The sequence below is a fragment of the Leucoraja erinacea genome, chromosome 15 (genome assembly GCF_028641065.1).
Source record: "Leucoraja erinacea ecotype New England chromosome 15, Leri_hhj_1, whole genome shotgun sequence".
Lineage (NCBI taxonomy): Eukaryota > Metazoa > Chordata > Chondrichthyes > Rajiformes > Rajidae > Leucoraja > Leucoraja erinaceus.
In genome coordinates, this window is record NC_073391.1 from 23,118,589 (window position 1) to 23,141,925 (window position 23,337).

Below are 23,337 nucleotides of genomic sequence, written 5' to 3' on the forward strand. Positions count from 1 at the left end.
CCGATGCCCTGGTGTGGAACACCTCATCCTGGGAGCAGATGCGGCGTAGACGGAGGAATTGGGAGTAGGGTGGGAAGAAATGTAGTCTAAATAGCCATGGGAGTCAGTGGGTTTACAGTGAATGTCGGTCAAAAGTCTATCACCTGCGATGGAGATAGTGAGGTCAAGAAATGGTAAGGAAGTGTCAGAAATGGTCCAGGTGTATTTGAGTGCCGGATGGAAGTTAGTGGCGAAGTTGATGAAGTTAGTGAGTGGTGTGTGTCGGTGCAGGAGGTAGCACTAATGCAATTGTCGATGTAGCGGAGGTAGAGGTCTGGAATGGGGCCATGGTACGTCTCGAACAAGGATTGTTCGACGTATCCTACCAAGTGGCAGGCATAGCTGAGGCCCATGCGCGTGCCCATAGCTACGCCTTGTGTTTGGAAGAAATGGGAGGAGTCAAACGAAAAGTCATTGAGGGTAAGGACCAACTCCGCCAGGCGGAGGAGAGTATCAGTGGACAGGCATTGGTTGGTTCTCCGGTCGAGGAAGAATCGGAGGGCTTTGAGACCATCCTAGTGGGGGATGGAGGTATAGAGTGACTGGACATCCATGAGGGGATGGGGGCCTAGAGAATGGAATGCCTGGCATTCGTTATAGGCCTTCTTCCTTTTTTCATTTTAATACTCTGAAGAAAGACCTTGATTCAAAACACTCTCTCCATAGATGCTACCTTACCCAGATTTCTCTCCATATATGCTACCTTATCCAGTGAGTTCCTTCAGCAATTCAGCTTTCTTTAATGCTCCCACTTTTCCTATCTGATTTCTCTTTTAATCTTCCACATAATTTGAATTAAGATATCAGTGGTTAACTTCCTTTTTTGCTCTATGCTAAAATACTTCCAAAGCTTTACCCTTTTTGTTCATTTCTTCAACAGTCAACATAGTATTCTTCCTCACATCTGATGAAGGGTCACAGACCTGAATCATTACTGTTTCTCCTTCTGCAGATGCTGCCTAATTTGCTATGTTTTTCTGTTTTTTATGTCAGGTATCCAGCAATTGCATTTTTTCCTTTATTTTCATTTATTTATAGATCTGAGACTGAGTTCCAAACTGCAATCACATGGACACGATCAATCTCCATTTTCTCCGAGATATTCCTGCACAGTTCCTCCAGCACTTTGTCTTTCTTCTCTCAGAACCTCGCCTCCTTTGCACAAAAAATGATCCAATACTCACACAGCCTGCGGATGTTTTTCATTTTGCACAAGAGAATGGGTTTATTCTTGTCATTCTTTACAGCTTTTGATATAATCAAAACTGGCAGCCGCTTCCCGGGGATATCAGCAGAAACTAAATAACTCTCCATAGATATGATAATCAAGACGTTAAAAAAGACAAATCAGCACAGTGGCTCTGTGGTAGAGTGGCTGCCTTACAGCATCTGAGACCCTGGTTCAATCCTGACCAGGGGTGCTGCCTGTGCAGAGTTTGCTCATTCTCCCTGTGATGATATGGACTTTCTCCAGGTGCTCCGGTTTTCTCCCGCATTCCAAAGATGTGCAGGTTTGTAGTTTAATTGGGTTCTGTAAATTGTAATCGTGTAGGGGGCGCAAACTAGTGTACGGCTGATTGATGAGATGGACTCAAAGGATCTGTATCCATGCTGTATCTCTTAACTAAACTAAATTCTTTAACTTCTTCCCATGGAAAATTGGCATTGGCATGAAAAGGCTATGTGGTATTACCGAGTATTGGGGTTATTAAGTTATTGTGTGTTATTATGTGTTATCTTTGAGTATTGTATTTACAGATGTTGTAAGTAAGAATTTAATTGTTCCGTTGTTGGTACATGTGACAATAAAAACATCTTGATTCTGAGAACTTGTCTCAGTCTGAAGAAGGGCCTTCACACAAAATGTCACCTGTCCGTGTTCTCCAGAAATGCTGCCTGCTCTGCTGAGCAATTGTGTCTTTTTGAGTCTTGACACTTGACTTGAATGTGTAGGAAGGAACTGCAGATGCTGGTTTTCACCGAAGCTAAGCACAAGTGGATCATGCATCATCTCTGGTCAAAAGGAACAGGTGACATTTCGGGTCAAGACCCTTCTTCAAACTAAGAGTCAGAGGAGAGAGAAGCTAGAGGTATGAAAAGGTATAAAGAACAAATTAATGAAAGGTATGAAAAAAAATAATCAAAGCCAGCCAGATGATCAAGGAAAGGTGGAGCCCACAATGCTCCATTGTTGGCTGTTGGTTTTTGAAACTGTCTGAAGAAAGCTCTCGACCTGAAACGTCATCCATTCCTCCTCTCCAGAGTAGCTGCCTGTCCCGCTGAGTTACTCCAGCATTTTGGGTCTACCTTCGATTTAAACCAGCATTTGCAGTTCTTTCCTAGACATTCAATATTCATGCCACTGGGTTGAATCTTGTGAAGAAGGGATTGGCACATTGTGGACTACAACACCCAGAAGGCCACGCGGCCAGTCTCTGCGCTGACGCAGCGACTGCGGGCGGCCATGTTGAGGTCGCCGGGGCAACATGTCGGGGAGCTCGGCGTCCATTGGTGTGGCTGAGAAACTGCAGGGACTCAACGGGCTCTTTGCGATTCACAAGAGGAAAGGCCCCACTTCAGCAGATGTGCTGAACCTCCTGAAAACTAAGCTGTTGGAAGGTATACGCGCGTTTCCGGCTCTTGATTGCCAACGGAGCAGCTCTCCTCCGGGTTTGCACCACAATAACGAGGGGGAGGTGTCCAGATTTCACCCAACGTGCATTTAGTGTTCGGCTCAAAACAAATATTTCCCCGGTCCCCTTTGCAAACGTGCAATGCAGTCAAATGAAAATCAAAGTCAAAACCACAGATGCTGGAAATCTGAAATAAATCCACAACTCGGTGGAAAGACTGAGCAGGTCGGGCAACATCGCTGCAGAGAGGGACTGATGGCATTTCAGGTGGAAGCTGCTTCATTAGAGCCATGGACCAATGCTGCAATCAGCATTAGTTACCACATATTCTCAGCTAAGGAATTTGTGGATGCTCTAATTGGAAGTTTAAAAATATGGGGGTTGTCAAATATGCCACCGGGTGGGTGGATTGATTTGTAATGTTTTCAGTTATTCAAATTCATTTCTAAATTGATGAGGACTCGTTGGAGTTCTCTGCACAGTGTTGTGACAGTAAACTATGCAAACCATGATGATCTTAGATTGACAAGGGTGCACTGATATCAGTCAAGCAAGAGGATGGGATAGGAATTTATATTGCTGGGTGAACTCAGCGGGGCAGTCAGCAACTCTGCAGAAAATTGATAGTGACATTTCGAGTCGGGACCCCTCTCCAGACTTGACCTGAAAAGTCACCTATCCATTTTAGCCGGCATTTTGTGTCTATTTTTGGTATAAACCAGCAACCGCAGTTCACTTTCATTACAAGAGGATATGATATACCTTTTAATAGACACAGTGGTGGAGTAACTCAGTGGGTCAGGCAGCATTGCTCTCTGGAGGAAAAGGGATGGCTGATGTTTCGGGTCAGAACCCTTCAGACTTAATACCTTTTTGGTTTAAATTGGTCAATGTGCTGGTCTTCATCATTCTAGTAATTGTTCGTAACAAAGATGCAAGTTGATAATATTGCAATTTGTTATATGAGCACAGAATCACAACAGATGAGTGGAGAACTCATGAATAAAATTGCTAGAGAAACTCAATGGGTCAGTCAGCGTCTGAAAGCAAAAGGATGGTCAATATTTAAGGTCGAGAACCTTCAGGCCTGAGGGTGTAGTGGGAAGATGGCCAGTATAAAGAAGTGAGAGGAGAGGGTGAGATAGAGGCGAGTAGGTGATAGATGGAAACATAATTTAAAAATGGAATGTGACACCATGTGAGGTAGGGAATGGAAAATGTGAACCAAGGGAGATGAAGCCAGGTAGGTGTGCTGGTGATGGACAGGTGGAATTGTGGGAATGTGTGATGAGCCTAAAGCAATGGGAGAGGAGGTGGAGAAGGTGAACAAAGGTTGAGAGACTCAGGATAGACTAATGGGAGCGAGAAAGGAACACGATGTAATTTGAAATGTCAGTGTTCATGCCATTGCAGTGGGTCAGTGGAAAGGTTGAGGACAGACAGCACAGCCTCATTGCTCCCCCCCCCCTCTTTACCCATCAATCCCCTTCCCACTTCCATCTCTATCTCCACTTACCAGCTTCTGTTTCACATCCTCAATTCACCCTTGCAGTATTCACTGCTGTAATCAGTACCTGGATTTTTCAGATACAGAATAACATTTTCTCTCATGGAATTTATATGAAAAAAAAGAAAGTAAGTAAACACCAAATTCATTTTTTTAAACTTGTGTTTCTTGATAAGTGCAGCTTCGAGACACAGAAATGAATGACACAGACATTTTCTAGGAACGCAGCTCTTCCTGCAAAACGTGGGTCGTCTGTACCGGTTACCTTCCCTCTACACTCTTCGTGCATCAAAAGGGTCTCGAAATGTTGATCGTTCCTTAGGTTCCACAAATGCTGCCTAACCCACTGACTTCTTCCAGCAATTTGTTTTGCTCCAGTTTCATTAATGGGTCATTTTCAGAATGGCAGGCAGTGACTAGTGGGTTTCTGTAAGGCTCGGTGCTGGGACCACAGTTATTTACAATATATATTAACGATTTAGACAAGGGAATTAAATGTAACACCTCCAAGTTTGCGGATGACACAAAGCTGAGTTGCGAGAAGGATGCTTTGAGGCTGCAGTGTGATTTGGATAGGTTGGGTGAGTGTGCAGATGCATGGCAGATGCAGTATAATGTAGATGAATGTGTGGTTATCTACTTTGGTGGCAAGAACAAAAGGCAGATTATTAACTGAATGGTAGGTAGGCACAAAATGCTGGAGTAACTCAGTCGGTGAGGCAGCATTTCTGGAGAGAAGGAATGGGCGATGTTTTGGGTCGAGACCCTTCTTCAGACATTATCTGAACTGTGTCAGATTAGGAAAAGGGGAGATGCAATGTGTCCTGGGTGTGCTTGTATATCAGTCACTGAGAGTGAGCATACAGGTAAAGCAGGCAGTGAAGAAAGCTAATGGCATGTTGACCTTCATTGCGAGGATTTGAGTTTAGGAGCAAGGAGGTCCTACTGCTGTTGTACAGGGCCCTGGTGAGACCACACCTGGAGTATTGTGTGCAGTTTTGGTCTCCGAGTTTGAGGAAGGATATTATTGCTATTGAGGGAGTCCAGCGTAGGCTCACCAGGTTAATTCCCGGGGTGGCGGGACTGACATATGAAAGAATGGGTCGACAGGGCTTGTAGTCATTGGAATTTAGATGGATGAGAGTGGATCTTATAGAAACACATAAAATTCATAAGGGATTGGACAGGCTAAATGCAGGAAAAATGTTCCCGATGTTGGGGGAGTCCAGAACCAGGGGTCACAGTTTAAGAATAAGGGGTAGGCTATTTAGGACTGAGATGAGAAAAACATTCTCACCCAGAGAGTTGTGAATCTGGAATTCTCTGCCACAGAAGGCAGTAGAGGCCAATTCACTGGATGTTTTCAAGAGAGAGTTAGATTTATCTCTTAGGGCCAAAGGAATCAAGGGATATGGAGAAAAAGCAGGAACAGGGTACTGATTTTAGATGATCAGCCATGATCATATCGAATTGCGGTGCTGGCTTGAAGGGTCGAATGGCCTACTCCTGCACCATTTTTTCTATGTTAATGCAGCTTCCAGTTTATGCACCGCATGGACTCACACTGCATGAGCAACATGGCTAGATAATATAATCTGAACACCACTGGAAAAAGAGCAGGGGAATAATTTTGTTCTGGCAAGCATATAGTTTATAGTAATTACATTGTTTGAAAAATATACATACTTTTATTTATAATACTGGTGCATGCTTGCTAAATGTAATTTAACTGCTAGATTTCCCAATGTTACATCAATTCAAGAGTACTTAATTGGGCGTGAAATTCTTTGCAACATTACAAAAGGATCTGTAATTGCATGTTCCTTCCTTTCTTTATTTTGTTTTGCTAAGTACCCTGTTGGCTGATTGGATGTGAACATAAAAAACTGAAATTAAAGGTTCTGATTTAGATTTCCTAAGACAAGGTAAATATTTCTATCACAGCTGATTCTCAGAGTGAAATTATTTGTTGTGAAGGTGACTCTGTGGTTCTGATTAGTGAATGTGGCTGGAAGGGATGGATGGGATAAAATACGTTAATTGGCACGAAATCTAGAATTCCTGGAGTGGGACAGAGGAGGTTTGATTCGAGAGTTAATTTGTGCCAAATGTCATGATGACCTTCACACAGAGTAATTGAAACTTGATTTTTTCGGATCGTGAAGGTGAAGCATGGGATCCAAGGAGAGATCGCTGATTGGACAGCAAATTGGCTGCATGGAAGGAAGCAGAGGGTAATGGTGGAAGGTTGCTTCTTAGACTGGATGCCTGTGACTAGTGGTGTGCCTCAGGGTTCGGTGCTGGGCCTGTTACTGTTAGTCATCTACATCAATGATTTGGATGAGAACATACAGGGCAAGATTAGCAAGTTTGCAGATGATACAAAAGTTAGTGGTTTTACAGATAGTAAAGATGGTTGTGAACGATTGTGGCAGGATCTGGATCGATTGGCCAGGTGGGCGGAGGAATGGTTGATAGAATTTAGTACAGAGAAGTGTGAGGTGTTGCATTTTGGGACGTTGAACAAGGGCACGACCTGCACAGTAAATCAGGGATCGGCAACCTTGTTCTGCACAGGGTTAGGACGCATGTCTAACCATATAACCATATAACCATATAACAATTACAGCACGGAAACAGGCCATCTCGGCCCTACAAGTCCATGCCGAAACAAATTTTTTTCCCCTTAGTCCCACCTGCCTGCACTCGTACCATAACCCTCCATTCCCTTCCCATCCATATGCCTATCCAATTTATTTTTAAATGATACCAAAGAACCTGCCTCCACCACTTCCACTGGGAGCTCATTCCACACCGCCACCACTCTCTGCGTAAAGAAGTTCCCCCTCATATTACCCCTAAACTTCTGTCCCTTAATTCTGAAGTCATGTCCCCTTGTTTGAATCTTCCCTATTCTCAAAGGGAAAAGCTTGTCCACATCAACTCTGTCTATCCCTCTCATCATTTTAAAGACCTCTATCAGGTCCCCCCTTAACCTTCTGCGCTCCAGAGAATAAAGACCTAACTTATTCAACCTATCTCGGTAACTTAGTTGTTGAAACCCAGGCAACATTCTAGTAAATCTCCTCTGTACTCTCTCTATTTTGTTGACATCCTTCCTATAATTTGGCGACCAAAATTGTACCCCATACTCCAGATTTGGTCTCACCAATGCCTTGTACAATTTTAACATTACATCCCAGCTTCTATACTCAATGCTCCGATTTATAAAGGCTAGCATACCAAAAGCTTTCTTTACCACCCTATCTATATGAGATTCCACCTTCAAGGAACTATGCACGGTTATACCCAGATCCCTCTGTTCAACTGTATTCTTCAATTCCCTACCATTTACCATGTACGTCCTATTTTGATTTGTCCTGCCAAGGTGTAGCACCTCACATTTATCAGCATTAAACTCCATCTGCCATCTTTCAGCCCATTTTTCCAAATGGCCTAAATCACTCTGTAGACTTTGGAAATCCTCTTCATTATCCACAACACCCCCTATCTTAGTATCATCTGCATACTTACTAATCCAATTTACCACACCTTCATCCAGATCATTGATGTACATGACAAACAACAAAGGACCCAACACAGATCCCTGAGGCACCCCACTAGTCACCTGCCTCCAACCCGATAAACAGCCATCCACCATTACCCTCTGGCTTCTCCCATTCAGCCACTGTTGAATCCATCTTGCTATTCCTGCATTTATACCCAACAGTTGAACCTTCTTAACCAACCTTCCATGAGGAACCTTGTCAAAGGCCTTACTAAAGTCCATATAGACAACATCCACTGCTTTACCCTCGTCAATTTCCCTAGTAACCTCTTCAAAAAATTCAAGAAGATTAGTCAAACATGACCTTCCAGGCACAAATCCATGTTGACTGTTCCTAATCAGACCCTGTTTATCTAGATGCTTATATATATTGACTCTAAGTATCTTTTCCATTAATTTGCCCACCACTGAAGTCAAACTAACCGGTCTATAATTGCTAGGTTTACTCTTAGAACCCTTTTTAAACAATGGAACAACATGCGCAGTATGCCAATCCTCGGGGACTATTCCCGTTTCTATGTCTGTGAGCAGATGAGGGGCCACATCTACCATGTGTTCACATGGATCTCATCCCTTCGAGGACGCCACCAGGAGCACTGGCCCCTAGTTACAGGCTCTCACGAACATGGCGCACCTAAGGACCATTGCCTTGGCTCTGTCCTGAAGTCGGTGGCTCAAATATCACACTCGCCTCTCCCCGGCCTATTGACAACCCGGATCCCGACAGTGAAGCCCAGACACAGAAGGTGCGCGGCCGTGCCGGCGGCTTTGCGCAGGATGCGGTACAGCCAGAGCTTGGCCCCGCTCGGGCGCTTGCCGGCTACGCAATTGCGGGCGCCAGCGCAGGCCACCTTGCGTTACCACATCTGGGCGCCTCGGGCTGGGAGGTACCGGAGATGAAGGAAGTAAATGGTAGGCCTCTGGGTAGTGTTGTAGAACAGAGGGATCTAGGAGTACAGGTGCATGGTTCCTTGAAGGTCGAGTGGCAGGTAGATAAGGTGGCAAAAAGGTTTTTGGCACTTTGGCCTTCATCAGTCAAAAATTATTGAGTATAGAAGTTGGGGAGGTCATGTTGCAGGTATATAAGACGTTGGTGAGACCACATTTAGAATATTGTGCTCAGTTCTGGGCACCATGTTATAGGAAAGATATTGTCAAGCTTGAAAGGGTTCAGAAAAGATTTACGAGGACCAGAGGGTGTGAGCTATAGTGCAAGATTGAGTAGGCTGGGTCTCTATTCCATGGAGTGCAGGAGGATGAGGGGAGATCGTATAGAGGAAACAAAATGATGAGAGGAATAGATCGGGTAGATGCACAGAGTAGGGGAATCGAGGACCAGAGGTCATAGGTTCAAGGTGAAGGGGAAAAGATTTAATAGGAATCTGAGGGGTAACTTTTTCACGCAAAGGGTGGTGGGTGTATGGAACAAGCTGCCAGAGGAGGCAGTTGAGGTTGGGACTATCTCATTGTTTAAGAAAGTTAGACAGGTACATGGATAGAATAGGTTTGGATGGATATGGACCAAGCGCAGGCAAGTGGGACTAGTGTAGCTTGGACATTGTTGCGCCGAAGGGCCGGTTTCGTCGAGTTGTGCCGAAGGGCCTGTTTCCACACTGTATAACTCTTTGACTCTAAGCCCTGAGATTTTTCAACTCCCAGTTGCTCATAGGAGAGCTATTTATTTCTTCATTGATTGACCTAAAAAAGGTTGAAGAGCCTCAAATATCTGAGTTTATTAGACTTGTATTATGTGGACGTCAGCAGGCCAAACTTAAATGTGATGCATTTCGGTATATAGTACTGCCATTGTGTCTCGCAAATTGGAAGCTGTGGTGAATGGGAAGTCATTGTGGCATTGTGATTGGAAGACGCTGCTCTCAGGTTGTTAACTGATTTCCGATCAAAATGGCAGTTGCCTTTGAGATTTCAGTATTCTGATGTGGCATTTCTCCTTATCTTGAATTTGTCCTTTTCTGGTGCAAATGTTTTCAAGGTGTGTGATGCAGATTGTACAGTGCCCTTCATAATATTTGGGACAAAAACCCATCATTCATTTATTTTCCTCCCTACTCCACAATTTGTGATTTTTAATAGAAAAAAAAATCACATGTGGATAAAGTACACATTGTCTGATTTTAATAAAGGCAATTTTTATGCATTTTGGTTTGACCATGTAAAAATTACAGCAGTGTTTACACATAGTCCCCCCATTTCATGGCGCCATAATGTTTGGGCACACAGCAATGTCATATAAATGACAGTAGTCACATTTAGTTTTTTGTTGCATATCCTTTGCATGCAATGACTGCTTGAAGCCTGCAATCCATGGACATCACCATTTGCTTGGTGTATTCTCTGGTGATGCTCTGCCAGGTCTGTATTGCAGCCATCCAGCTTATGCTTGTTTTTGGGGCTAGTCCCCTTCGGTTTTCTCTTCAGCATATAAAAGGCATGCTCAATTGGGTTCAGATTGGGTGATTGACTTGGCCACTCAACAATTTACAAATTTTTAGCTTTGAAAAACTCCTTTATTGCTTTCGCAGTATGTTTGGGTTCATTCTCTTGCTGTAGAATGAACCGCCAGCCAATGAGTTTTGAGTCATTTGTTTGAACTTGAGCAGGTAGGATGTGTCTCTCGACATCAGAATTAATTATGCTACTACCATCAGCAGTTATATCATCACTGAAGAGAAGTGAGTCAGTACCTTCAGGACTATGCATAAACACTGCTGTAATTTTTACATGGTGAAACCGAAATGTATAAAAATACCCTTTAATAAAATCTGACAATGTGCACTTTAACCACATGTGATTTTTATTAATCACAAATCTCAAATTGTGGAGTACAGAGGCAAATAAATAAATGACGGGTCTTTGTCCCAAGCATTATGGAGGGCACTGTAAGTCATGATGATAAAAAACTCTTCACTGATGTAATAATGAAAAGTCTCACCAGCTTATGTGGTCTTAATCTTTCCAGAGAATACAGTAAGCTGCAGCGTAACTTCTGCATGTGAAAAAAATTTGATTTGACAAATTCCAAAAAATGGATTTACAGTACAAAATTTAGTTTAGTTTAGAGATACAGCGCAGAAACAGGCCCTTCGGCCCACCGAGCACATGGACCAGCGATCCCTGCACCTTGCCTTTGAGATTTCCTATACACTACCCTATACACACACTAGGGACAATTTTACACATATACCAAGCCAATTAACCTACAAACCTGTACTTCTTTTGAGATAAAACTGAATATTCTGGTAACACTCTGCAGAATAGGCCGAATGATTCCCAGCATTGGCATTTTAAAAAATTTCAATTTATTGCAAAATTGTTTAAATGATTTACAGCATCTTTGAACTGAAATTTAATAAATTTTCTCTGTAACAGTGCTGTACGGAGATAACTGATTTAAAGCATTTTAATTGTGCTGGTTTAAACAGAAGCCGGCATTAAGCAGCATCGAAAGAAAAGAAAGAAACAAGTTCTGAAAATGGGACATGGAGGAACCCTTGACAGTGCAGCTTCGGGCGTACTTGGTAAGAGATGACATTGTACTTACGAATTAAGGAAAGCAGAGTTTCTTTTTGGCTGTTTTTATTGGCTATTGTTTTAGGTTTTGTCACAATCCATGTGTAGTCATGTTCTTTTGTCAGCTTTGAACTTGTTCATGTATGTACCAGAAAATGCATTACAATGATGTTTTGCAGTCAATACTTGCTTGCTCTGCTGATTTTAATATGAACATTAATAGCATGCTTGAATTCTTGAGTCGGGCAGAATCTACCACCTGGTAAGGCTGATGATTTGTGTTACATGCAAATATCTCCCTTTACTTTTTTTTTTGTACATAAAAGTGGAAAGCAGCTGAACCGGGTATTCTGCTGATTTTAAAATTTATAGAGATCTGGTTTATATATATCTAGGGAAGTCTTCAGAAACATTTTTTTAAGTGTGAAGGCAATCAGTCATGTTTCATTAGGTATTGATTTTGAGTACACTTGAAGTAACATAAATCTGGACAACTTAATTCAGTGGATTTCCATTCTAATTGAGTCTACAATCTTGCTTGTATTTTCATATTTTCACTCATGTTTACTGCTTCTGAATAATTACAATGATGTTCTTTTGATTTCTTTATTGTTTCAGCACAATGGTAGACCATATAACCATATAACAATTACAACACGGAAACAGGCCATCTCGACCCTTCTAGTCCGTGCCGAACACATAATCTCCCCTAGTCCCATATACCTGCGCTCAGGCCATAACCCTTCCATTCCCTTCCCGTCCATATAACTATCCAATTTATTTTTAAATGATAAAAACGAACCTGCCTCCGCCACCTTCACTGGAAGCTCATTCCACACAGCTACCACTCTCTGAGTAAAGAAGTTCCCCCTCATGTTACCCCTAAACTTCAGTCCCTTAATTCTCAAGTCATGTCCCCTTGTTTGAATCTTCCCTACTCTCAGTGGGAAAAGCTTTTCCACGTCAACTCTGTCTATCCCTCTCACCATTTTAAAAACCTCTATCAAGTCCCCCTTAACCTTCTGCGCTCCCAAGAGAAAAAGCCCTAGTTTGTTCAACCTTTCTCTCTGTAACTTAGTTGCTGAAACCCAGGCAACATTCTAGTAAATCTCCTCTGTACTCTCTCTATTTTGTTGACATCCTTCCTATAATTAGGGCGACCAAAATTGTACACCATACTCCAGAATTGGCCTCACACAATGCCTTGTACAATTTTAACATTACATCCCAACTTCTATACTCAACTAGACCTGGTATCGCACAGTGCCAGAGACATGGGTTCATAGAACATAAAACAGTACAGCACAATAACAGGCCCTTTGGCCCACAATGTCTGTGCCAAACATAATGCCAGCCCCAATTCTTAACTGCCTGCACATAATCAATTTCCTTCCATTCCTTGCATGTCCATATGCCTATTCAAAACTCTTTTAAATGCCACTCTTGTTCCTGCCTCTACCACTATCCCTGGCAGTGTGATTCAGGCACTCTCTTTGTAAAAAATAAACTTGAGCTGCACATCTCCTTTAAATTTTGCCCCCCCTCACCGTAAGCTAGGCCCCTCTAGTATTTGTTTTTTCCATCCTGGGAAAAAAATTGTGATTGCCTCTGGCTCACTTAATTTTGTATACTTCTATCAGGTCACCCCGCAACCTCTGGTGTTCCAGAGAAAATAATCCAAGTTTGTCCACCCACTCCTGTAGCGAATACCCCCTAATCCAGGCATAATTCTGGTAAACCTCTGCACCGTTTCCAATGCCTCCACGTCCTTCGTATTCTAGGGTCACTAGAACTGCGCACGCGCAAGCACACACACACACACACGCACGCACACACACACACTTTGAACCTGACATTACGTGCTGTCTGTATGGAGTTTGCATGTTCTCCATGTGACAGCGTGGGTTTTATCCCACATCCCAGACATGTGAGTTTGTAGGTGAATTGGCTTCTGCAAATTGCCCCTAGTGCGCAGGTAGTGGATTAGACAGTTGGATAAAATAGAACTAGCTAGTTCAGCTGATTGATTGACTTTATGGACTCAGTGGGTTGAAGGGCCTGTGTCCATGCTGTATCTCAAACACAAACCAAACCATTCTTAAGGTCCATATTTTGTAATTATCTTCATCATAGATCCCTCCATTGTAACAACAATTAATCTTTGAAAGTTGGTGCGGAAAACCTCAAGTTTCACATCCACCTTTAATTTCTAATTTTTCAAAATCATCTGCATTACCTGCATCTTCATCTGTTTTTCCCATCATTGAAACTGATTTGCACGTGGTGATCCAGATGGGGTCCAATCATTGAGTTACACACGAACAATGCAACGCCTTTTGATTTATACTTCAGATTTTTGGTAACTGCAGCTGAGCCCTGGGCAATGTTTGGAAGATTTATTTATCCATTCTGGCCCCAAGGCCTACGTCTTAATAAGCATGCTGCACCATGCTTCTAATCATTCCTGTTTTCATTTCAGATTTGCTTAATTTCTTTCTATCAGTGCGTGTTAATAATTACTACTTATCCTTTATTATGTTCCTTCAGTGGTTGGAATTGGAAAAGGGACCAAAATGCTCAGTGGAATGTTATCCGGCTCCAAGGTTAGTACCATTATTTATTCAAGTCAAGTCTAGTTTATTGACATATGCACGGGTTTGGTGAGATGCAGCTGCAATGAAAATCTTGCTTGCAGCCGCATCACAGGCAACATACAAAAACATAAATTACACAAAAAATAAACGAGACAGCAAACAGAAAAATTATCTGTGAAAACAGGACATTGGTGCAAAACACAGTTTGCAAGCAAGTCCGGGGTAGTGTAAGAGATGGTCTAGTTTTCCATGGTGAGGAAGAATTTGAGCTGTGTAGATTGATGAAAAAATCTGTTGGTTTCAGGAAAGTGGTTGTTCCCAAACCTCATGGTGTGGGACGTCAGTCTTCTGTATCTTCTGCCTGATGGTAGCAGTGAGAAGAGGAAATGGCCAGGATCTTTAATGATTGACGCTATTACCTTGAGGCAGTGCTTTCAGTGGTGGTGAGGGCTGTGTCGTAATGGACCGTGCTCTGTCCATTACGCTCTGCAGCGACTTCATTCCTGTGTGCTGGGATTTCCATACCCGGGCCATTCTTTGGAAAGTGAACCAAAATGTCACACACATTACCAAATGGCATCACATAAAGTAATACATTAAAGAATTATTGCAAGAGATGAATCTTATTCATTTCCCTACCTACAGAACTACAATGCATGTCTGCTAAAGTAAAGTAAAGTAAGTTTATTTATATAGCACATTTTTAGTCAATTTGCATTGACCCCAAAGTGCTTTACATAAATTTAATAATAAGTTCCATTACAAACCATAGAAGTAGGTTTAAAAATAAAAATGAATAAAATGGACACACCACATTTTAGAGTTCAACACAAACGTCCCCCCACAGCAGAATCAAAGCTTTCCACTGTGGGGAAAGGCACCAGAAAGTTAAATAGACCCGAGACATAACATAATTTACATAAACATCCATCACATTGCTGTGATGGAAGGCCAAAAAAACTTATCCCTCCACTGCACTCCCCCACCCGATGTCAGAGTCAAAGTCAAAGCCCCCGGCTGGCTATGGCGATTGTCCTGCGGCCATTAAAGCCACGCCGGGTGATGCAAGGTCGCACACCGAGTCTTGATGTTAGAGCCCCCGGCGTGCGCTCGCAGAGTCCCGCGGCAATTCCAAGCCGTGCGGGGCGGTGCTGTAAGGCCCCGCTCCAGGAGCTCTTCAACCCCGCAACTCGGGCGGGAGAAGTCGCCGTTGCGGGAGCCCTGAAAAGCGGTCTCCCCCCAGAGACCCGCGGGCTCCCAGTGCCGCCGTCCCGCAGTTGCAGCCTCCGAATCTACGGAGGTCGGGCCGCAGCAGCGCTCCACCACAGCTCCACCCGCTGTGGACTCGGCCAGCTCCGCGACGGTGAGGTGAGTAGTCGGCACCAGAGCCCCCGGTCTTCCAGTTGGAGGCCGCTCCACGTCGCAGCCCCAACGACAACGGAGACCCGGCAAAGAAAAGGTCGGGTCTCCCGTGCAGGGAGAGATTTAAAAGCTACCCCCTCCCTCCCACCCCCCCACACACATACCCCAACAAAAAATAACAAAAACTACCTAAAAACATAGACAAAAAAATAATAAAAACGCAGACGGGCTGCAGAGGCCGCTGCTGACGAAAGTCGCGCCGCCTACCGTGGTTAAGTGGTTAAAACTAAAGATATGAACATCCTAGATTTTTAAAATTCACCAGAGTTTGTAAGATAAAACTGAATTATGAAAAACATACTTCCGTGTGAGGTCACACACGTGACCAGCCGTATTTGATCTCTGACCTTAAACAAACATTGTCAGCATAACATAAATATTTCACGATAAAATATGAAAAATATGAATCATATATACAATTCAAAACAATATACCTGTAATGCTTTCAGAATTAGAAGAGATGTATTCCACAATTTTTCATATGTTTGGTCACACGTGTGACTAAGAATGCGCCACCAGACCATGATACAAGCAGTGGGGATACTTTATCCGGTACATCTGTAGAAGCTTGTTGGGGTATTTGGAGACATGTCGAATCTCTTTAAACCTCTGAGATAGTAGAGGTGCAGGCACATCTTCTTTATGATTACATCTATACGTTGGGCCAAGATGCTAACGCTCAGGAATGCCCAGAACCTACTAACTCTGTCCACCACTGACCCATCAATGAAAACTGGTACATGATCACCTAACTATCCCTTTCTGAAGTCAATGATTAGTTCCTTGGTTTTGTTAATTCTGAGCAAAAGGTTATTGTTGCAGCACAACTTTCTATCTCTCTCTCTGCGAATCTCATCATCATTGGAGATTCGTCCAATAAAAATAATTGACGAATTTACAGATGGCATTGGAGCTAAGCTTAGCCACGCAGTCATGGCTGTAAAGTGAGTAGAGTAGGGGTAGGAGTAGCCTCTTGAAGCACCATTGTGGTGGATGTATGTGCTATTCGATGGTAGTTATTGAGGCAGGTGTACATGCTCTTCTTGGGTACAATGGGATAGATGCCCTTCTGAAGCAGATGTTAAACTCAGACTACAAAACTAGAGGCTGAAGATATTTGTTAAAGGCCTATCCCACTTAGGCGACTTTTTTGGTGAGTGCGGGAGATTCTGCACTCGCCACATGGTCGCCACATGTTCGCTGGTGGTCTCTGGTGAGTCTCCTTCATGGTCGAGAGGAGTTCCTGCGTTCTGGCAACTAGTCGCGGCTTCAGTATGGTCGCAGCAAATTTTTCAACATGTTGAACATTTTTCTGCAACCAAAAATTGATCGCCATGGAGAAAATCGATACTTTTGTTGTCGTAGGTGCAGTGGTGGTATGGTAGCCATATCATTGTAGGTAGTTGAGATAGCCATAGGTAGTTTTAGTTCATCTCCTTTGCAGACTGGGCATTTTCATTGGCTCATTGGGGGAAAAAAACGTAAGCATGAGTTTTCAGTACCAAGGAAAACAACCAACCGGTAATGTTAAATGCCCGCTAAACTTCACAGCTGTGTATCTCAGCTTTATTAAGTTGTCTGAGTTCTAAAAATTGTCTCCACTCCTTCTCCTCCCCCCCCCCCCCCTGCTATTTTAAAGGACTTACGGTATACTGTGCTAGCCGTCTTTACCCTTCCTGTTCATCGTGGTGTGTGTCTGTATCATCTTGGCTTTGCAACGTGTGAAGTGTGAATTTCAGACAGCGGTCCCCTGCTTTCCCTGGCCCCCGCCTTTGCGATGTGTTTGTGTGTGTGTGTATGGTGTGTGTGTATGGTGTGTGAGTGTGTATGTGTGTTCATTCCGCTCTGACGGTCGCCGTTCCAGTTCGTGATTTTTCAGGCGAGTGCCACGAGCTTGAAGGTCGCAGGCAGTCTGCTGAAAAGTCGAATAAGTGGGACAGGCCCTTTATTGATTTCACTGAATCAGAGGATTCAATATTTAATTCTCTAAAATATTCTTCAGTCAATTTGGTTATCCTACTCAGTAGATTTATTTCTATTTAATGATTGTAAATATATTTTTTTACAAAAAGGGTGGTGGGTGTATGGAACAAGCTGGCAGAGAAGGTAGTTGAGGCTGGGACTATCCCAACATTTAAGAAGCAGTTGGATAGGTTCATGGATAGGACAAGTTTAGAGGGATATGGACGAAAAGCGTGCAGGTGGGACTAGTGTAACTGAGGCATGTTGGCTGGTGTGGGGAAGTTGGGGAGAAGGGCCTGGTGCATCACTCTATGACTCTATCAATATACAAAGACCTTTTTGTTAAGCCGTGGTATTAGTATGCACCATTCATAAACTCATACAGCACAAAAACAAGCCCTCAAGTCCACCTTGCCCAAATTGACCAAGATACCCCAGTCTGAAAAAAAGGTCTCAACCTGAAACATCACCCATTCCTTCTCACTAGAGTGCTGCGTCCCACTGAGTTACTCCAGCATTTTGTGTCTCTACACCATCTACACTTGTCCCATCTGCCTGTGTTTGGCCTATGTCCCTCTAATCCTTTCCAATCCATGTACCTGTTCATATGTCTTTTGAATGTTGTTATAGTACCTGCCTCAACTACTTCCTCTGTTAGCTTATTCCAGATATCTACAGCCCTCGGGTTCCTATTATGTTTTTCCTCCCTCATCTTAAACCTATGTCCTCTGGTTCTTGATTTCCCTACTCCGTAAAAGGCTCACTGCATCCACCCTATCAATTCCCCTCAGGATCTTATGCACCTCTGTAAGATCAGCCCTCAGCCTCCTGCACGCCAAGGAATAAAGTCCTCGCCTGCCAAACCACTCCCTATAGGCTTGGTAACATGCACGTAAATCTTTGCCTCACTCGTTCCAACTTAATGACATCCTTCCCATGGCAGGGTGGTCAAAATTGAACACAATACTCCAAATGTTGCTTCACCATCTTCTTGTACAATGTAACATAACATCCCAACTTCTATCCTCAGTGATAGAAGATGAAGGTCATTGTACTGAAAGTCTTCTTGACCACCCAATCTATGCTTCCAAGGAACTATGCACCTGCACTTCTAGATCCCTCCGCTCAACAACATTCACTGAAGATCCTGCTATGGTTTTGACTTCCATGAATGCAACACCTCAGACCACTTTCTCAACTGGTCAAAATCCTGCTGTAATTTATGATACGATCTTCGCTATCGACAATACAGCCCATTTTAGTGTCATCTGCAGTTCACTGAAGCTTCAATTGAATTATTGATCTATTATAGAATTGTTCTTGTACATTCAAAAATAGGTGAATATATTTACTTTTTCTTTCCTGGGCAGTATCTTTATCTATATGCATATAATGTATGTAATTATATTAATTGAAACCTCTGCAGATGGCCACTACTCTTTATTTTATAAGACACTAGACCAAGTGCAGACCCGTTGGGTCTGCTCCCCCAATGGTGTGATCCCCCAACCCAATATTCCACCATGCACCCGTCTCCTCCATTGGAACTGAGCCCGTTCCCAAATGTAAGATTGCAGCCCTCCCCTGCCTGCTGCAGCAGTGAAACGTTCAGTGTTCCTCTCTTGCAACTTTGTTTCGAAGTGTGTTGGAAGCTGACATGTAAATGGAGAAGCCTGTTTATTTTTGAAATACTTGGGGGTGGGTGGGGGGGGGGGGGAGAAGGATTTGATTAAAAACATGTACTTCAACACGACAAAATGAAATGAGGAGCGGATACTTAGAAAGAAAAGCAAAATCTCTACCGAAATGGAAAATATCTCGGAGATTGAGCGTCTGGATTGGGCGTGGCAATGAATCAAAGGAAGAAACGCAGCCGGCAGCCGTACATGCAAATGAATCCATTCCGATTGGACATCTGCAAGCATCGGCCATTCCGATTGGACATCTGCGAGTATCGGGCACGAATCGAAAGGCAGGAAGGGATCCGTACTGCAGGTGGACGGACGGATTTGAGTTTTATATATATATAGAAGATAGATAGATAGATAGATAGATAGATAGATAGATAGATAGATAGATAGATAGATAGATGACAAAGGCAGAGGAAAGACTTGCATTCCTATCTTTGGAAAAATGAATGTAATAATTCTTCAAAAGCTTATTTTTATCCAAGTTTAAAACTTAGTTCTGAAGAAAATAATGATATGTATGTATTTCTACATCATTCCAAACTCAAATTTAGAGGTTCAGCACAAAAAGAGGTTCTAGTTCACCAAATCCATGATGACTATTTACACTAATCCCATTATATTCCCCCACATTCTTATCAACTCCCCCAGATTCTATCATTAACTTTATAGTGTCCATATAATCTATGACCTGCATATCTTTAGGATGTGGAAGGAAACACATACAGTCACATAGTGGTGTGTGCAAACCCCACACAGACAGTATTGCAGAGCTGCCAAGTAGTACGGATTTTCCGTATTTTGTACAGAAATGCGATTAGAATATAGAAATGCGATTTTGTGTTGTTAAATACGGATTTTAAATACGGAGTTCAGTTCAGTCTGAAGAAGAGTCTCGACCAGAAACGTCACCCATTCCTTCTCTCCAGAGTCGCTGCCTGCCCCGTTCCAGGTTTAAACAGAGCGCTGTCAGTTTAACGCATAGGAATTTAAACAAACCGCTGTGGGTTCTAAATATAGCGCTACCGGCTGGAGCGCTATTGGTTTTAAACATAGCGCTATGGGCTTTACACATAGTGGTATGGCCACTGCACTATGGGTCACAGACTGTTCAGGAAAATTCTCATATAACAATGAGTCTTTGGAATTGTCCTCAGTGGAAGTTGAGCCATTTATTATTTTTCAGGCAGTGGTAGAATTCTGGATACGACTAGTGGTAAAAGGTTACCAGTGGCATTGCAGTTAGATTGGGATTGGCCTTGATTTTACAGAACGGTGGGTGGGCTCAAGGGGGAGAGAGGGAGAGAGAGGGAGGGAGGGAATAAGAAAGGAAGGAGCAGATGGGAGGAAGAGAGAGGGAGGGTGGGAGGGAAAGGGGGGGAGGAGGGGGTGGGAGGGAGGGGAGGGAGGGCGGGAGGGTTTAGAGAGAGGGAGTGAGGGAGGGAGAAGGGGGGCTTTCAATGTGGCTTCTACATCATCATCTGGTGCTAAAAGCAGGAAGCAGCCGTTAAACAGCACTATACAAAGAGATGGCAATGAATGCACTGTCAAGTAAGGTTCGTGGAAGACATAGCAATTGGCAGTAAAGTTATGCATTCTCTTGTACTCTTACCGCATGTATGACCGTACATAAAAAAACATTTCAGCAAAATGGTACCTCGTAAAAATACTGATTTCCTCAGCAAAATACTGATTTTCAGGTACTAGAATACTGAAATGCTCTGGCAAAACTTGTCAGCTCTGGTGTTGGAGCTCAGGATTAAATTGTACCAAGCAGAAAATTACTTGCATGCTGTTTAATTGCCATGATCATTACATTTGGGTTATGTCGTTTGCCAAACATTAATGCCAATGCATCATAAAGTTGATCTGTGCAGTGCTGCCAACGTAATAACACATTAATGACTGTATATGCTTTCCATGAGACCATCAGTGGGCGGCATGGTGGCGCAACGGTAGAGTTGCTGCCTTATTGCACTTGCAGCGTCGGAGACCCAGGTTCGATCCCGACACGGCTGCTGTCTGCACGGAGTTTGTACGTTCTTCCCGTGATCACGTGGGTTTTCTCTGAGATCTTCGGTTTCCTCCCACACTCCAAAGACGCACAGGTTTGTAGGTTAATTGGCTTGGGTTTGTATACTTGGTATAAGTATAAAAATTGTCCTTAGTGTGTGTAGGCTTGTGTTAATGTGCGAGGATCGCTGGTTGGTGCGGATTCGGTGGGCTAAAGGGCCCGTATCTGCGCTGTATCTCTAAATTAAACTAAACTAAATCGCTGATTTATCCCTAACTTCAACCCCATTTCACTTGGTGGGGAAATAATTTCTGTAACTTCATGTAAATTAGTTATTTCGTGCTGCATGAGTTTAGCGGCTGGTCAGTTTACTCATGCAACATTAAAGGAATAAATTATTTGTACCACACAAATTATGTTAAATGTTTGACTAATAGTTTAGCCATAGATTTAATGGATGGATTCCTTACTCTAAAATAAAGATGTCAATGGAGATGCTGGATTAATAGTCATGTCTGGTATTTAAGTGAGATGGAGCTTTATGTGGTTCTGTCAGTAACTTCATTTTTGTGAAAGTCATATTTGTGCTTGGAGACATCCATTTTCAATGTGCATTTTATGTACTTTTCCACAGCTGGTGCTTAGTCCAGGCCCTGGAGAGAGACTTTCAAAAGTCTCTGGTATAGTTATATTCGAATACAGATTGTCAGTCTTGATTTAATTTGAGTCCAGGCCACAAAGGTGGAAATGTCTTCCAGCACTCTCAACTTGTTAGATATCTGTGTTCCACAATGGGTTGTGTCATTCTATAGAATTTTATTACGTTTTGGTGATCTTAAAACTTTAACAGTCAAACAACATGTTTACAGATGAGGAAGCATTGATGTTTGTTTTAGTCACTGATCTGATCAGTGTCATGGTAAATACATTGTTATTGAAAGATCAATCTGAAACTGTTTCCTTTTGTCAGTTGTATTATTACTGCAACCGCTCAGTAGTTTGCCATCTTGTATATTTATTTAAAATCACACAAACCAAAAGTGTATTTTCCTTTATGTGCCTTTTGGAGTGTTCATCTTGGTGGTTACCATAAGACTTCATGGTGACACAGGAGATTGATAACTGATTTGCATTCGCTTCTGTATTCTATTATTAACTTTTGTTTCTCTTATGTTTGCTTTGACATTTTTCAGAGAAGGAGTCACAAGCTCATCCTTTGGCATAGCACCATGTGCTTGTGCTGTGATCAGGACATGACAGTGTTTGACTCCTTCTCAATTGCACCAAGCCAGTCAGTAAATGTGCTGAAATAATTTTCTAATCTCTTCTTAACATGTTTCTTTTTGTTGCAAGTCAAGAGTCACTGATAAAGAGAGGAAACTAGCAAGGGCAGGCCCTGCCTGCACATACTACTTATCCACTGGATTAATAGACATATATAATTTCACTGCCAGCAACATTGATCTCCCATTCCACTGTTCCAGGCCAGCATTTTAAATTAAATGTCCCATACTGGAGTGAGAGGGTTGTGACTATTGGGCAGCTCCCTGGAGGGAAGAAAGTCATGAATCTCCTTAAAGATGGTGCTTCTGTTCATTGAAAAGCTTTGATTAAAAAAAATGGTAATTGGCTTTGTGAGAGAGTGGTGGCGGGGAAGAGAAAATGAGGAGTTAGTTATCTTGTTATCTGACATGCATGTATATATGTGCATTTTTTAGAATAATTACAATCCCTCACATTTCAACCTACATTAAAATAGCGCACAGTTAGAAAACTAATGTGTCTCCATGTTTTTAGCATTTTATTGCACAGCAGGTAACCTGTACAATAAGGCAGATGGGATTTTTTGATGTGTTACAATACATTCTGTACTTGAAAGGTTAATTTTGTAATATCTGATTAAATTTTTAATAGGTTTATAGCACACATAATGGAAAAGGTTAACATTCATTGAGTGAACAGCTACCCTATTTGATTTTGTGCTCATGTAATCAATGTCTTTCCATACTTCATTTCAATTTGGAAACTTGTGTGTTGGCTTTGGAGGTGAGGTTAGAGGACAAATGTATTTAAACATTATTTAGTTTAATGGGAATTGCCTGTTTGTAGATCAATCTGATGATTAGCTTGGCATTAACTGTTCAACCGTCATTGACCCCAGTTGACAGAACAATGGGGGATGGCCATTAGTGAACGGCTCTGATACTTCAGTTCATTGCAATTATTACAAATTGGATTTGATGCTTATTGTATGACAGCTGGAAGCTGACTGGAACTTGTATAATGGGCAACTGTGACCTATGCCATGGAAGGTTGAAGGTATTAAGGGCCTGTCCCACTTACGTGTCCTCGTCAAGCAAATTACGCAACCTCGTGGTC

At 42.7% G+C, this 23,337-nt stretch overlaps 1 protein-coding gene across 1 annotated transcript in view; it reads left to right on the forward strand.

Moving 5' to 3' along the window:
* Positions 1–2,466: 2,466 nt before the first annotated feature.
* Positions 2,467–23,337, forward strand: part of trub1 (TruB pseudouridine (psi) synthase family member 1) — a 49,794-nt gene continuing 28,923 nt past the window's right edge. The window contains exons 1-3 of the mRNA XM_055646914.1: positions 2,467–2,658; positions 11,191–11,286; positions 13,826–13,881. Coding sequence (XP_055502889.1) covers positions 2,526–2,658; positions 11,191–11,286; positions 13,826–13,881 — 285 coding nt within the window. The 5' untranslated portion in view covers positions 2,467–2,525. The remainder of the gene's footprint in view (positions 2,659–11,190; positions 11,287–13,825; positions 13,882–23,337) is intronic.